The 17503-nt window shown below is 45.3% G+C and overlaps 1 protein-coding gene and 1 non-coding gene across 3 annotated transcripts in view; both read left to right on the top strand.

The window, feature by feature from the left end:
• Positions 1-967: 967 nt before the first annotated feature.
• The window catches only part of LOC135920431 (caspase-7-like), an 85911-nt gene continuing 69375 nt past the window's right edge, over positions 968-17503 (top strand). Inside the window, exon 1 of one of the 2 annotated variants that reach the window (XM_065454699.2) lies at positions 968-1102. In XM_065454699.2, the coding sequence (XP_065310771.1) occupies positions 1079-1102 (24 nt within the window). In that variant the 5' untranslated portion in view covers positions 968-1078. Of the gene's footprint in view, positions 1103-8798; positions 9239-17503 lie in introns of those variants that run through there. The other variant, XM_065454698.2, reaches the window with a different exon arrangement.
• On the top strand, positions 8562-8634 carry TRNAM-CAU (transfer RNA methionine (anticodon CAU)). The gene has a single exon. It is a non-coding gene; the product is annotated as a tRNA-Met (tRNA).

Genomic DNA, 17503 nt, shown 5'->3' with positions numbered 1-17503 from the left:
GCCGGGACGCGCTCGGCGGGGATGCGTCGCGGCCGCTCCGAACGGGCAAAAATGTCCGCCGCTTTGAATGAAGCCTCGGCGTCCGCTGCATCCGCGCAGGCTACACCGCGCGTCGTAGGCGAAACGTAACAATATATTATTTGTCCATGAAGTGTCTAGACGTGCGCTTGTAATGCGCTACCGGGGTCCATTTTATCCAATAGAAAATAAAGCGCCGTCATGGGGAACGCAACGTGATAGCCAGTGAGCTTGCTTTTTGCATCCAATCCAATCCTTTTTGACCCCAACGCTAGCCAAAGCGCTGCGCAGCGCGCTAAGCGGACCGTGTTCCTCGCTCCGTTAGCCCACTTACGGCTAAGAGGACGGGGCATGCGCATTCGCGCTTCCGCTCCGCAAAGCTGCTGAGCGCCGCGTAGACACGCTGAACTAAGGCACTATATTGTTTTTTTCCATTGTTTCTATATATCCATTGCCTTCTTTTATCCATATAACATGGTATATATATTCTTTAGTTACCCGAGGTATTTCCTGGCCCTGTATTACCACTGCCTGTTCGCTGTTTCCATTGAATACCATAACGCCCTGATTTTCTAACACTAAATTTCAAACCTAAATTCTTGCCTTCCTGTCCTCAGATATTAGCCAGACGGTGCAAATCACTTTGCTTGTTAGCTAGCAACACAATATCATCCACATAAAATAAACCTGGAAGTTACTGCTCTAATACAGTACCCACCAGTCTGCATGAGAGATTAAACCCGATATTACTTTTCTCTAGCGCCCTCTCCACCCTCACCATGTACATCATAAACAGCAGTGGTGACAAAGGGCACCCCTGCCTCATTCCCTTGTTGATATCAGCTTTCTCCTCGCTCCTCATCCGTTCCCATTCAACACAAACGGTATTTTCTAGGTAAAGCTCTCTCAAAATCTGTAGACAATCGTCACCTATGCCTTCCTCTTCCAGAATTCCATCAAACACCGGTCTACTGCAGTGCCACCTGTCGCTGTAGCTTGGAGTCATTGCTGGCAAGAGGAAAAATAATGGTACTGCACAAGGCCTCCGGGATCGGCAGTTATGGTTGTCGCGGAGATCATGCATGTACGTACGGAGCTTGCTGATTTCTTGTTGTGGTTTTTCCTGCCGGATTCGCACATTCTATACGTGCACGGGAAGCACTGTGTTTCTAAATATCTCTGTGTGTGTGTATGTGCGTGCGCATTTGTTTGTTTGTTTTCTTCAGTGAAACCTGGCAACCTCATTTCTGGCTGATGCAACATGAAAGGAATCCCATGCAACCCAACATTCTTAAACATACTTCAGGGGTTCTATTCTGGACACGCATGGCGGCTGCACGGCCGCCATTATCCGCCATGTTTACTCTCTGATTGGCTGTCGAGAGGTTACGTGTTTTGAAATTTGTGCCGGGAAGCGGAAGTATTGCGAAATGCAATTTTGCGTTTTCATCAAGATGACGAAACGTGACGTGGAGCTGCAAATTTTATGGACTAATACATTTTTGTGGTCCTTGCCAGATATATTGTGTTGTTAGCGCTTCAAAAAGAATGTGAGCGGTAGCGTGCAGAAGCCAGTGCAATGCATCTGAAATTGCGCGAATATGTGGTGGCGATCCAAGATATGCGCCATGCCAGCTTGCTGATTGGCTGAAGGAATATCTCGTGAGGAGCGTCACAGGAAGGGCTGTTTCGTAATCGTCATTTTGACGATACGTGACGTTGCGCTGGGCCGCCATTGCTGAGATTTTCCGCCATAATTTTTACTGCGACGAGCCGCGCGAACTATGCTAATGGGCAGCCATATGCAATGGCAGCCGAGAGGAATGCGTATCGCCACATTTTCCCCGTCGTTTGGCGCCACGAAAATATTTTGTTCATAACGCGTGCTCATAGTATTTGCATCGCTCTCGGGTGGTGTTGGCATTTGTGTTTGGGGCCATCGTTTTTTAAAAGAACGCGTTTATACGAAATAATATTGGTTGAATATAGCAAACTTTCAGCAATGTTGTCCACTTTTCACTGCTGCATCTGTATTGTAATCGAGATTAATGCCTTTTCGCACAATCAGACGTTATGACAACGGCCTCTTTCTAATTTATAAAAAGAAATGTACGCAAGGCGGTGCCTTAAAGTTTCCTCCCGTGGTGCGAGAAACCAGCGAAATGAACAAGAGATGGCAGCGCCGGCGCTTGCGTCGCTCTAGTGGATATCTCTGGCGCGCGCAACGCTATCGGTGATATTCGGCCGTTTCTCAGCCAGCCGAGTCGGGCTGAGTCACTTGCGTGTCACGAAATAGCGATAACGTGGCCTAGAACGTGCGCGCATCACCACTGGTAGGTCGCGTATGTTGTCTCAAGGAAGAAAACAAGCGCGTTGGCACCAACATGCGATTCCGTTTTCCAGGGACACGCATCCTAGCTATTGAAGCAGACGACGGCTTGTACGCAGCAGACGACGGAAGCGAAAAGCGTTTTCGACGGAATAATCATACGCTTTGAGATAGCTGCTTTATTTTTACTGCGGAGGAAAACTGTTCTACTTTACCGATAACGCTACATTCAGTGCCTTCATTTCAGTTTCTTAGGCAAAACGTCAAGTTGGCGTCACGTTACGTAAGCAAAACCGGGCCACCAGCGCCATTTTGTTTGCGTCGCGCCTACGTCACGCATCGAAGAAAATGGCGGAATGTCCAGAATTCAGAATCCAGAAACAGTTTTCCTCCGCAGTAAAAATAAAGCAGCTATCTCAAAGCGTATGATTATTCCGTCAAAAACGCTTCTCGCTTCCGTCGTCTGCTGCGTACAAGCCATCGTCTGCTTCAATAGCTAGGATGCGTGTCCCCGGAAAACGGAATGAGTCATCGCATGTTGGCGCCAACGCGCTTGTTTTCTTGCTTAAGACAACATACGCGACCTACCAATGGTGATGCGCGCACGTTCTAGGCCACGTTATCGCTATTTCGTGAAACGCAAGTGAAAGAATTTAGAAGAAAAAAAAGATTGAATCGTCGCGACGGTACATCACAGTCCCCGTAGGCGTCGAAGTCTCTACAATGAAATTATTTTTGAACAGCTCTGATAGCACCCACGCAACAGTGGTTGTTTGTATACTGTCAAATTCGCATATTCTGCGGCCTGAAGCTCATGACACGGTGCGAAAACGTGCGCGTGGAGAAAGCGAAACAGTGCGCGGACAAGCATGCAAACGCGCAGTCGGTCGCAGCCATAGAGTTTCGTATTAGTATACCTAGAGGCAAATCTGGCGCTGCGATCGTTCAACCTACATGGGAATGATGGGAAGTACAGGCTTCGGATTGGCATTCTGTTGACTGGCGAACTAGTGTACAAGTATTTTTTTAAAAGTTTCGGTTTCGCTCCAAGCGCAATTGCTATAACCTGCAGTTGGACAGTGCAACGCAAAGCTCTCTGCGTTTGTTAGGTTGCTCAGAGTGGCGATAGCGCGCTGGGCCAGCGACTGGGACGATGCTTGTGTCGCGGTGTGGCGTCGAAGCCGTGACGAGAAAGCGGCGGCATCGTAAACGTTGAAAGAACATGTTTTGAGCGTTTAGACCTTTGTTTGTTAAGTGTGTTAGGTTGGCACTGTAGCGTTACGTGCTTTATGAAACTTCAGAATAGAACAAAGAAGGCTCTACTGATACAAGACATATACAATTGTACTTCTAGTGGCTTGACAATCAAATTTTATTGAGGGCTTCATGATGTGCTCGTTTATGTGCTCATTGAAATGCGTGTTTTAGGACTTTGAGAACACAAACTTACTTGTGGTAGGAAAGATAGCTGCTTCCTAGCTGTAGTCTAGTGTCGCACAATGGGTACCCGCAAAGCCACGCTGTAACGCTTCGGAAGCGGTACGCCAATATAAGATATGATGAAGCATACTCGTAGGAGGCCACTAGCGTCCTGCGTAGCACGGCAGCAGATGTGCTTAAAATTACATGAAGGCGTTCAGCAATTGTGACAGCCGACGCAACCTTTCGAAAGAGCGAGAGAGTTCGCAAGTGCCGGTCGTCTGCGAGAAAAGTCTCGCGTTTGCAGCGAGCAGGCGTCGTAGCAGACGACACTTGTAGAATTCCTCTCAAGGGCGCAACGCTTTGTCACAATACAACATTTTTATTTCCAGAAATACTTGATGAGTATTTTTATATAAGTACATGCACGGTTGTTTTGCTGTTGCAAAAATGAATAAATAATTATTTTTTGGCGTTAAATTGGGAACAGAATCGCACAAGTATGCATACCCTGGCGTGTCCTGCTGACAAACCATAGTAAACCATGCTTCCATCTCAACGTCATGCAAAGTTTATGTAGCGTGTTGTGCATCATATAACATACTGCGGAAATAGAATTATATTTTACGCGATAATATTTGAGTATAGCGTTGTTTACTGCGCCAGAAGCAAACGCCACTAGTCTAAAGACCGAAGTCAATCCGAAGCCTGTACTTCCCATCATTCCCATGTAGGTTGAGGCGACGCTCATGAGAACCCCCGTAGACACTAGCGCCACATTTCCCTCTAGGGTATTGTCGCAGCGAATCTGCGCGATCGCTGCATTGAGGCTTCGTTCTATTACGCTCCATTTAGTTATATAAACACTATAAGGACATATTCCACATAGTTTGCTCTCAGCGTTTACCTACCTTTCACGCAAGACGCCGGTTTGGGAGACTCCATCGCGGCGACCGCGCGCAGTGGCGTTCACTGTACGTGTTCGGTAAAGAGATAGCGTCTGTAAACGATTGTGTGCTTTCAGTTTGTCCAACATTATTATTTAGACAGTAAAAAATTCTCTCGTTTCGAAAGTACTTACAGAAATGTCCGGGAGAGCTCGCGCGTGGTGTTTTCAGTGAGCGCTGACAGCAAAACCTATGAGGAGCGCGCCGCGTGATCCCTCATACTACTCCAGCGAGGCGCTTCCGACAGATGGCGACTCCGTAACTCCTCGCCGCCAATATGTTTTCTTGAGGTTTCGGTTTTATGCGAAGCACACTACTAGAGCTCAACCCAGCTCCTCAGGCGCGGCGGTGTCGCCTTCAATGCCACGTGACACCGTGACGTCACGACAGAGGAGAAACGGGGCTCCAACTCGCGCCGTCGCGGCGGTATATAAGCAGCTGCGCTTGCCTCTGCTAGACACTCACGAGGTGAGATGCCTCGTGGAAACAAGAGCTGCTCGTTGGAATGAGAAGCGAAGGTTGCGGCGTGCTACAGAGACTGTTTCTAGGTGGCTTTGGCTCAACTCTTGCAAGATGGGCTGGGTGGGAATCGAACCAGGGTCTCCGGAGTGTGAGACGGAGACGCTACCACTGAGCCTCGAGTACGATGCTTCAAAGCGGTACAAAAGCGCCTCTAGTGAATGCGGTGTTGCCTTAGAAACGAGCTGCTTCTAAGGCTCAGGCGTGCGTCGCTTGCTCAGGCGCACATTTCGTTGCCGCGCCAAACGCTGCGTTGCTCGACGCTCACCGCGTCCAATGCGGGGCGCGTAGTCGCTGCGCCGTAGCCCATTGTCTTTCACCCCTTGGCGGGTCGACGGGAACGCTGTCACGTTCCACTCTTGAAGGCGAAGCAGAGTAACGCATGAGTTGTTTCTTCGTCTAGCCGAACCAAATATAGCCAAGCAACAGCAGTTCACCAGGCTAAACAGTGATTCAACAACTAAAATAAAGGCTAGTATGCTTCGCATCCTGGGCTTAACCTTAGCTAAGCCACAGCCATTTTTTTGTAAAAGGCCAAGAGAGGGAAGTGCAAAGGCAACGGCAGAAGCTCCTTAAACTGCGTCACTGCCACTAGATCTATCTTCTTTATGTGTGTACATCAATCTCATATCTAGTACTGCTGTCTTGTGCCAGCGTTCGACTGTTGTTACGCTTAAATAAAATCTTTGTTCCGCTCAAATAAAAGATGTGTTCATTATTTTTGTTCACGTATATCAGAAATAAAAAGGTATCTGCGCGTATTTATCTAGTATGAAGAATGTATAGTACACAGTACACCACAGTTCATTTTACAGGCTAATTTATGTACTCATTATCACACCCTCGGGGCCCAATGGGCATTATGAGGGGTTGGGAACATTTTTTACAAAAAATCAAAAACATTCAAGCCTGTGAGGACAACGGTAAGATAAATAGGCAGAAACAGCAGCAAATAAAATAAAAAGAATGAACAGCGTAATTCGAGTCGTTGCAAAAGATGATCGGTTACAACGGCCTTGATCGAATGGTTATGCATTAATATAACATTAATAGAACAATAACGTAACCTTAAAATTCTTTTACTTTATTTGAGAAAAGAATGCAATCTAACGCTTACCATTAAAAAATTGCGCTGCCATCGCTAGAATAAAAAAAGTGTCCTTATACCTATCACTCAAGAGACACAAAGGCGAACGCCTTGTAAAGCCTACTGTAATCCACCCTAATTCTCCTTCATCCGCTCTAATCCACCTTAATCCCCCTAATTCACCTTAATCATTAGTCAATAATTAAATTTGCTAATCACTAATCATCTCTTATACATGGCTGGACATGCTTTGGTTCGCTTCTGGCCTTCCTTGGATGGTGTGATATGTTCTGTACCTCACAACACGACCTTGAAACATGGAGATCTAAGGCTTCTGCCTTAAAAATTACGTTTTCTCTTCGCCAGCATAGAAAACATATGAGGTTCCCCGCTCGAAGCCGAGCTGAGCTAGCACAAGCTTTTCACGCAAGCGACAAGCGCTAAAGAAGCCTGTTGCAATCAAAACAAACCCTAAACAGTCATAAGCTGCCCACATTTCAACTGTGCTGCTGCTACGGCTTAATAAAAACAAAAAGCGCAGCAGCCCGCTTGCCGATGCAGTGGAAACACGGCGGGTTACGAAGACCGGATGTGCCACGGCACCCGCCTGCACCGCAGCGCTCCTAGCAGCAGCCGCCGGCATTCATTGCATCCGGTCCGGTACCACCCGGGAGGCCGCGGACGGCAGACTAGGCAGTGTATACTAGGCACTATAGTGCAGGTGCTCCTTCCGGGCTTCTTACCGTCGTATGTTTCGAAGTAGTAGGACTTTTAGCGGTGCTACGGAAAGTACGGTATACGGTACGGTAAGTGCGTAATACCGTACCGGTCGAGGACTGCGCAAGCGCGAACTGTACCGTACGGTATGACTTTCCGTACGGCATACGAGGCGGTAAGGCTCGGCTAGCACCGTGTGTCGCGAGCTGAGCTGCACCAAGCCAAAACAGTGAGAAGCTGATGTCGGCCACAGAGTCCACCTCTCGCGTGCTTTTTTTTACCATGATAATACCAAGGCAAGAGGTTACTTTAAACCACCATCTGCGGGGCGACGAAATGACAAGTAAACAGTGGCATAAAAAAAAAAAAACCAGGTAGGTGGCGCCATCTAGTGATGCAGAGTTTACTTAGAGGGGACACAGAGTTTTTATTGCAGTAACTAACTATATTCAACTTATCTGCTGGTGTAAATTGTCAGCAGCGGTGCAATTTACAAGAAACAAACCCTTTTTTATGTATTGATTAGATAAAAACACCTATGTAACAAAAGGTTTCACGTGTTGCAGGACGAAGTGTCACAAGATGTCGCCACCGGCCTTGTGACTGGTGTCTAAGTTTACCGTAGCCGGGCCCTTTTGTAAAAAATGATGCGTGTATGAACAAGCTAAAGCTTTCTAGTATTCGTCAAAATGAATATTTCGCGCTCAGCGCATAGTTATTGTACTCTGTAAAGCCCCAATGTTAGACGCTATCATCATTATCAGATTACCGTACGCATCGAGCGGCACACGCATTGCGGTAATTTAGTACGGAACAGTAATACCGTACCGTATACCGCGCTTACCGTACCGTAATAAGGCACTGCTAAAAGTCTCATAACATATGCGTGCTTACCGAACGGAACGAGTAGGCGAGTGTTTGTCTTCTGCAACCGAAACGATGAGGAACAGGAACACTGCATGATCCGTGATTGGAAATGTGCAAGCTTAGACACCGTTTTGATATATTCTAGCAGTGTGTAGCGTTCATTTCTTGTGAGCTATATTAGCTTCAATTGCTTTGAAAGCGTTTAGTTCATAAATGCGTGAAGCTTTACACAACATGTTTAAGTTTCGCGCGCTAAGCACGCCGGTCGATCGCAGCGCTGCACTTGTGGCGTCATCGCAGAAGCGTCCCCGGTTCTGCCATCGTTTTGGAGCTATCACCGCAATAAGTAGCGGTCTGACACCCTCACAAAGGAAAACCGAAGCCGCATGTACTCTTACTGCAAAGAGCTGTTGTCTACTACTGCATCTCGAGCGTATTTTTGAAAGCGCCTGGTTAGTGGCCTCAACCGCCTCAAATTTGCGATTACCTTTAATCGGTGTCCATTGAATGATAGAAAACAACGCTGGAGTGTTGTGTGAATTTTTTCAGGAATTGTTGGCAGGACTCTAATTCAAACTTTAATAAATTCAATCAATAATCACTACAAATGTGGTCTGCTATTCTTTTTAATTAGTAATTTACGATCACTTTCTCGTCCGCCTCGGTAGCGCAGTAGGCAGCGCGTCAGTCTCATAATCTGAAGGTCGTGAGTTCGATCCTCACCCGGGGCAAAGGCGGCCTATTTTTTTTTTTCTTTTTCATTATCTTCTGATGCTGTGATACTTATGCACACTGGTAGCTTACTACTTTAGCTACTTTACCTGCTAGCTACTTTACGAAATTTTTTCACGTGTTATATGCCTGCCTTGTTCAATCACTTGCCAATGCAATGAGCCAAATCTGCAGCGGCGAGCGAATGTCCGCAAGACCGCTGTCGGGTTCGCCTATTTTCACGGCCGGCGTCAACATTGGCTCACACGCTCACACCATAGGTGTTCTGTGCTCACACGTCCGACCACCCGCAACACCTTCCTCTTTGCTGGTTACATTGCTACCCCTCTCCACATTTTACGTGTCACGGGCCTTCCGGTCTGTCTTCGTTGTGCTTTGTGTGTGCAGCGAGTCAACGGTGCTTCAGCTGGTGCTACTTTTGTGTGTTCCGCATTGAAAAGCTGGGTGTAATCGAGTGCGCGCGCGATGGATCCGGAGCATCGTAGGAAGTTCAGGGATACCGATTTGATCAGCGCTCTGGTGGCGTGCATTGATTTCGACGTTTTAGCGCCGAGTTTGCACTCGAGAGGCATCCTGACTGCCGCAATGGTCGACGACATTCGGGTGAGGTCATCGGCGATTACATACATCACCGCGCAGCAAAGTTCGCGAAAGGCGCAGACAACAGAAAGTGCTTGCCCCATCGCGCCCCTGAAACTTAGCACGCACCAGTAGTCGCGTGCAAGTACCTCAACGAGCAGCGCTCGCTAAAGTAACGCACGCCTGCGGTTGGCGTTCGGTATTTTCTAGCGGCGTCGCGCTCGGCACATAGAGAAGTTTGTTTTTTCAGGTCAGTGTATGAAGTCTTAATTGCCAACGCTGTTGTCTTGCAGAATATTTTGAAGTGATGAACCGATGCCCATCACCAGGAGGAATGTTAGGAGATTCTTAAACCCCATAAATTATCGCCGCGGCAATCACTACTGCTCAGCACAACTCACATACGTCATTACATGTGTCCCAGTTAACTTTAGCCAAGCTGTTCACGGGAAGAAGAAAAAGAAAAAAAAAACAAAAGCTATTGAAAGAACATCATCATGGTGCAAGACACAATTTTAAGACCTACGGTGTTCGGTCTGCAGAGGTCTTAGGAATGAACACCGTACGTCTTATAATTGTATCTTGCTCCATAGCTTCTTAATCTTAATGTATTTTCGCTGAACAGCTTGGCTAAAGTTAGCGAGGGCACCTTGTATTAAATGTATAATATTTACATCAGCAATGTATGTTTGTACTGCCCTATGTCAGTGGTGTGGTTGATTTACATATGCAAATAAGTTAATATGAATACTTCAAGATAATATGAATAATTCCAAAAGGGCACCGTTGACCCTGTAAAACCTCTCCCAAAGATAATTCCTGGGTATGGCCCTGTACTTAACGAATTGTGGTATCTGATAGTCATGGCGCACAGGCTGTGCCATCAATCGGGGATGAGATAATGAGAAACTGTTTGTCGCTCGACATTATTTTTCTGTGATGTGTGTAAACGAAGGCAATTGCAAAACAAAACATGCAAGACTTTTCATATCCAGCGAATCATGCTCCACAAATGCAGAAGAAGTGAGCAAGTGAGCAGAATTTCATTTCTGCATGACCACGTGAATCTGTGGTCTTTATGTCACAGTCAGAGATACACAATGTGAGACGGCTGTCTAGGTAGATATACAAGGTGTCCCACGTAACTTTAGCCAAACTTTAAAGCTATGATAATTCTGCATAGCTGGATTGAACGAAGGGAATTGTTTGCTATCACTTGTAGATACTCAGATTATTTTTTTAAATTCTGCCTAATTACGTAATTAGTCATGTAATTGATTAATATACTTCTCAGATATTGTAATTATATGAAAGAGAGCGGTTTGGATCAGAGAGCCAACTGCTATAGACGATATCCTAATAGACATTAAGAGAAAAAAAATGAGTCTGGGCAGGTCATGTAATGCGCAGATGTAATGCGCAGGTCATGTAAGCGCAGTAGAGGACGGCAGAAGACCAGGTGGAGCGATGAAATGAGGAAATTCACGGGTGCTAGTTGTGATCGGTTGGCACAGGACAGGGGTAATTGGAGATTGCAGGGAGAGGCCTTCATCCTGCAGTGGACATAAATAGGCTGATGATGCTGATGTTAAACGTGTCAGTGAAAAAATTGTTGAGCGACATGAAAAACTCCCGATACAGCTTTCTGTTACTCAATGCGTGCTACATAAAAGTGTTTTTCGGAGCGTGAAGAACGCTGCAAATGCACGCAAAATTGACGCACGACTAGCTCCCCGAGGCACTTTTCATCTTTTGTCTTCTATTGTGCTTAAAAGGACTGACAACTGGGCAGAATGTGTTGTGAGACGTTAATAGAAATTAAATTACCATAATTTATAGTGACAGAATCCAGCACACTGTTTGCGATTTAAGTAGGAATTATCATTTGAAATTGACAAAGAAAGCCTCAAAAACCATTAAGCGGCTTGACCTGGAAGTGAAATCTTGGTACTTCGGATGTATTCTACGAGATTATTGCACGTAAGTCGACTGTTATTAAGTATAGCAGAATTATTGCTTAAGTTGCAGTTGGTATATTATTAGACACTTGCACTTTGTTGTATGCTTTGGAAAGCAAAAGCACATGCATGGCTACAGCAACACGCTGAATTTTGTGTCACGTGTACAAGCGTCGTTTCATTTTCGATCTGATTGGTTTCATTTTGACTGGTGAAATACCAAAGTAGTTGGACAGTAAACTATGAAAACACATAGCTATTATCGCAGAAATACTTTAACTTGCTTTGGAAAGCAGGAATCGCAGGAAGATAGACTTGATAAACAAAATACTACGTACTCACAGCTGCAGCTGCACTTGTCATCTGCCTCCAGCTAATACCAGTGTGTAACTATTATCATGCTCACCTATCACCAATTTCAGCATGCTTCTAGTAAACAACTACATCCTCACTGCAGATAGAAAAATTCTCATAAAAATGTTCCACAGTGTTTTTCACTTTAGGACTTTATGATTAGACCCTCAGACCGGTAAGCTCTCCATTGTACTAAAGAAAAAAATTGTACATTAGAATTGGTTGTCAGTCCCTTCAAGTTAGCCCTAGCCTTCAACATGTATAGTCAGTGACAAGTCAAGAATGCAGCTAAAAGTGCTCCTCAAAGGGATGTTGTATAGAAGCGCCAGGAGAATTACATTTTCCTGGTCTCCCTCTCCCTTTTTCCCTTGGTATCCAGAACCCCATTTTCAATTTTCTATGGCACCTCTTGAAGTGAAACTCGCCACCTTGTTGGGGGAGCTGTTCATTCGTCAGGTGAAAGTGATACCACTGTAAAAGTGCCAGCCGTTTAGTCTGTGGCACTGTTGTGACTGCAAATCATTTTTCTTCGATACATTCTTTGTACAATCCCGCATTGCAGGCAAAAAGAGGCATGAAAATTTGGCATGTGCAAACGAAACTTAAAGGCTCCCTGAAACGGCTTGGAGAAACGTAGGCGTGTATGGTACAGCTACAGTAAAATACATGCACCATAATTTAAGGGAAGCGTCTCCTATTAAGAAAGCTACAAACGATCTCAAGTTACCCTCGTCCCTAGCCATGCTTTTGCCCCTCAACTTGTTTGCCAAGCCATCGAGGCTAAGCTCTGCCTTTGCTGACACTGTGTGATGGCGTGATGTCACGACAGATATGTACTTCCAGTGTCTTGGAGCCAACACGCGAAGCCTCTCCAGCCTGTCTGCTAGTCGCCTGGCCGTCGATCCCCAGCAAGTGCTGTCCAAGCACCACGCTTATAGAATGTTTCGTTGCAGCACCAAGTGCGTCTGATATTCCAGTAAACACAGCCGAGCTGGATCTTTTCACAGATCGGTGGGTGCGCAAGCATCAGCGACCTGCATGGTGCAGCCACTAGCCAAACACAGAGCTAATATTGCTGTGTAAACAAGTGTAAAACATTTAAAACAACAACGTGCTTACAATTGCACAGCTGCAGAAGATTTACGCTAGCAGCAAAGTAGAAGACACTTGATTACTGCTATATTTTTACGGCCAGGCATTTGAATACTGCTACACAACATGGGTAGCCAGTCAGATAGCTCACCTAACTATTGCCATGCACGCCAACTATGTTGATTGTAACGGGGCAGCTGAAAACTTAGAGGAACAGGGCCGCTGCAATTGGTAGTGATACACATTTTATTACGATAGCAATTATATGAACACTCCAGCTGTATTTCTGCTGTTGCCATGAGGTTCCGTATGAGTGAAAGAATGTAAGGGTGAGCCAGCAAACGAGGTTCAATTTCGCGTGCGCGAGGAATGAGACCAGGATGCGTGTCCTCTCTTGCGGTGCGTGAGGCAGGAGGTGAGGCAAGAGAGGAGGGGCGTTCTTGTCCAGCGATAGCTATGGTGCCTTGATGGGCTCCTCGCTCTCCGCTCCGTACATAGTGGAGGCAACCGCGGTGTCTACTGTGGCGTTGGCCATGCGAATTGTGGACGCCGTAGGAGACATCTTGGGTAGACACCGTAAGGATGCGTTGCTGGCGCTCGTGTGTCTCGAAAGCGATCTGCGATGTGGCCAAAGTGCGTGCCCACGTAGGCCTCATCTTCAAAGCGATCTGCGATGTTTGCATAGTGCATGTAGTGCTGATAGCTTCATATGCACTGTGCCTTCGTCGTTTCGTACGCCTTGAAGTGACAGATGCACAGGGGTCAGTTGGCTCGCGGCTGCTGCCACAATTCTACTCCAGCATTTTCACAGACAGTTTCCCCGCTAATGAAGTGATGTGTGCTCATGTTTACCTGTGCGTGCATGACACTGTGCTGGTTCATTTAGTTAAAACACGTTGATGGGCTAGTTAGCTTGAATCCATGATGGAATGTGTAAGCGCGACTGAACAAGGACGTAGAAAGAAGCAGACACACAAAGACAGCGCTCTCTCAGTGCGTCTGTTTCTTTCTACATCCTCATTGAGTCACGCTTACACATTCTATCATTGTTAATATAGTTAGTAAGCGAATGTTTACAATTATATATGGCCGATAAAGCTATTACCCATACTTCTTATAGCTATCTACTAATTTGCTGTTGCAATTGGTGCTTCGCCTTTCCGGTGGAACTGTGAATTTTTTTAAAAACCTTCTAATAACTGACACGTTTTACTTGGAGCACTTATATGTGTCACTTAATGACCAGGAAGACCTACCCTAGCAACTTGGATGTTTGCACAATATGAAAATTGTATCAGGGTCCATTTAAGGAATCCTGAATTTCAAAAGAAAAGTAAACGAAACTAATGCATTCGCTTCTGCATTTCACTTACCTAGTGATGCTATAAGCCACTACCAACGTGAGTAGCACTTTCGTGAATGTGTGCTAGAAATGTATGTATCAAAGTGGCAAAATGGTGGTGTCCTAATCCATGCCCCAGTGCTGTAGTCCTCTGGATTAACAGATCCATGTCTTGAAGGCTGTGCTTTGGCTGGTTGCATGCGGCGGAAGCGATTGCAAGACGGAAACATGTAATAGATGTAGCATTTTGGATGCCTCCTATGGCTACTGATTCTTGCACTTTTCCATGACATCCTTTTGGGGGTGCACACCAAAGGAACATTGTGGGCAGATCAGGCATATGGTATGCAATCACTTAGGTCCTAAAGTACCCCCCAGGCTTGATGAAAAGAAACGTAGTCCACGGATAGCACAGACTGCTGTGAACTTATCAGCCAAGCTTTCCTGTTGTACGCGGCATGTAGAGCTCACAAGTAGAGCTTGAAGTCACCTTTCTCTCAAATGCTCTCTTTTCAACAGAAGCCTGCTCTTCATGCTGCTCTTAATGGTTTATTTCGTAATAAAGCAGATTCCCATACACGGCTGCCATTGGCCAACAGATAACATCAATCAAGAAAGGTGTTTGGATCAGTGTGCTTCCTGCTGTTACCGTGTGTATTGACGAAGTTCAATAAACAGGCCAAAGTAAGTGAAAATGTGCTGTTGAATTTCAATAATAATTACGTACTTCCGGAAGAAGGCCACTATCATCTGCTCACACTTGGCTGTGGCCGCTCGCGCAGGGATTAAATTTTGGTCACCATGCTTACCGGTGTCGTAACTGCCAGGCCTAGCTCATTTCAACTAGATTCGAACACTCAACTAGCATCAAATCACGTGAAACTTAAGGTTAGACCACACACATGCTTACCAGCATTCGCTCACTCCTGGCCACTCCTGGTTAGGTTCCTTGGCAGGCTAATTTATAGCGCTTCAAAAAATGAACAAGTTGGGTGTGGTTACTATCCGTCTGTCAAGCCGGTGAAGGACAAAGCCGCTCCGCACCATGGAACATGATCGCATCATAGCATATGAGCCCAAGCACGCACTCAAGCCCTGTCATGTATAAAGCAAACGCTGTGGATATGTACTACAGGTGCATGTAGCTTCGTCCTGCTACGTGGTGTAGATACGGCGGCTGCCTCGGGGATCTATGATGAGTCCACTGGCTAAGTGCACTGTGGCTCACTGAGGACAACTGCATTTGGTGCACGTTTGGCACATCGTAGGGGCCAAAATCAGAAGCACTGGTGTCTACGTGAACATCCAAAATCAAATTTGAACTGCACGCCACGGTGACATTTAGAAGGCGGGGCATTGTGGGCATGCTCTGCTTCACCATAACCGTCACATTTCAAGGCATTGAAGAAAGACCGGAAGCATCGTGAAGGCCATGATTGCCAATTACTACACTTCTGCTGAACCCATTGAAGTACTTTTTGCAGCAAAGTATTTCTGAGATAGCCTATTTTAACCTCAGATGCATTTCTCCTCTTTGATAATAAGTGATTCAGGGCCCCTTTATTTATCGCATACCAGACTTCTTTAACACTCACCCTTTAATGTTAAACCGACTTAGTCTTGTAAGAGTGTAATACGTGCTTACAAAAGAAAAGAAAAATGTTCTGCTATTAATGGTTCAGCTTATTAACTTCACTATTGTGCGTTTTACTAAAAATGTAACACTTACATTTATTTACAAGCCCGTGCACTGTATTGTTTTTCATTTAGGTTCTATTGTCTGCACTTTCTATTCAAATTTGAATTGATGTGGTTTTTTACGTATCATGGTGCTATTATCTAAAACTCTTATCATGTTCCCCGCCTCTCTCTCTTTTCTTTTTTGTCATTTTCTTTTTGTAAACTTGATTTAAACATTTCTTCCCACTAATAGGCGCAGCTCACTATCACTATGCACAGAAACGTTAAACCTCGATTCCCTGGCAGAAGCATTGCCGGAAGATGTCAATGCTGTGAACATTTTGCGATTTTCTGTCTGAAATAAATTATTATTATCATCATTATTATCTTTAAAGCTGGGCAGGTCTACCCAATTTTGGCTTGTTCCTTTCTGAGAGAGAGAATTACCATTATTGTCATTAAAGCTGATGAGGTCTTCCCAATTTCAATCTATTCTGTTCTGAGGAAAGAAGAGGGAGGTAAAACTTCATTGTTGCTCAGCAGATTAATGAGCAGCTGGCCTCAGTTCAGGCCATGTCTGTCAGCATACTTGATGGCAGATAGCAGGTACGATGCCAGGTACTCTTGCTTCTGGAGTGTAGTGGCAGTGCAGTATTCAGCTACCCAGGGTTGACGGGTAGGGACAGGGAAGTGGGATAAGGTAGTATAGGAGGCAGAGGGTGGCATATCAACAAAATAAGATAGGCGTTCCAAGAAGGATAGGGTGGGCAGTCACCATGAAACTGAGCTGTTTCCCTTTGCTTCTAGTTCACAGACGTAGCAAAGAGAAGTCGGTTTGAGCAAAGGGAGAAAGTAGGAAGGGGCATCCAGTGAAAGTGAGCAATGCTCTGAGTTAAGTGGTTTGCAAAGTCCTCTGTTGTTGCCTCTGTGTCCTAATGTCACTCTTTGGACATTTTGTTGTTTATTTTTTCACTTGCTTCGTACATGAAGGGCTGTAAAACTTTATCCCATTAATTTTTTTTTTTTCGCAGCTGTTTGTTGAGAATGAGAGAACAATGCGCAAACTGCCTCTCAAATCAGTCAGGGCGAACAATGTATGTTATCACACCGACTGCCATGTATTGCTGTGTTTGGTGAGGAATGTGTATTTGTGTCCGCATGAACCTACTAAATGTTCTGGTGATGGCACTGTGATGGCAGTTAAGGTATTGTTGAGATCTATACTGTGCAAAGACTGAATAAAAGATGCATGGTTAATCTGCATCCCGGTGCTCCTTTAAATGGTGCATATTGAAAGCATCCACACAGGGCGAGTTGTTTGTATGTAGGCATTCTAAAAGTGGGGCATTGTTAATGAAATGAGCATAACTCACCTGCCCCGTATGTTTGCAGAGAAACCTCCACACAACGATCCCAGCTCTGCTGCAGCAGAATCATTCGGAACGGCCCTCACTTGCATCGGTTTCTTGTCCTTGAGACCCTAACAAGTGTTCGTCATCCTTTACGTTAACATAGAAGCAAACATTTGATCATTGCTAATAGTTAATTCTCAAATTGAACATGAGTCAAATGGCATATACTCTTTGATCCATATTTCAAGTTTCAAATATTCACTCACCCCTAGTAAATAGCAATTATGGGAAATTGAGAAATATTTTCCTTCATCTGTTTAAGGGCTTTTGCACACCTGAAGTGACAACTGATGCCTTTCGAAGTACTTAAGCGAAAGATAAAATTGTTTTGTTTAATAAGTAATTCATTTATTCCCGAAGCCTCTTTAGCTATTTGTTTTATATTCATTATGCTAGTTTTACTCACTTCATATTATGACCCTTTTTGGTCATGTGTCTGGGCCCTCCTGGC

This window comes from Dermacentor albipictus, chromosome 2 (genome assembly GCF_038994185.2).
Source record: "Dermacentor albipictus isolate Rhodes 1998 colony chromosome 2, USDA_Dalb.pri_finalv2, whole genome shotgun sequence".
Classification (NCBI taxonomy): Eukaryota; Metazoa; Arthropoda; class Arachnida; order Ixodida; family Ixodidae; genus Dermacentor; species Dermacentor albipictus.
The sequence above is the reverse complement of the archived record's forward strand: the minus strand, read 5'-3'. Positions and strand labels throughout refer to the sequence as shown.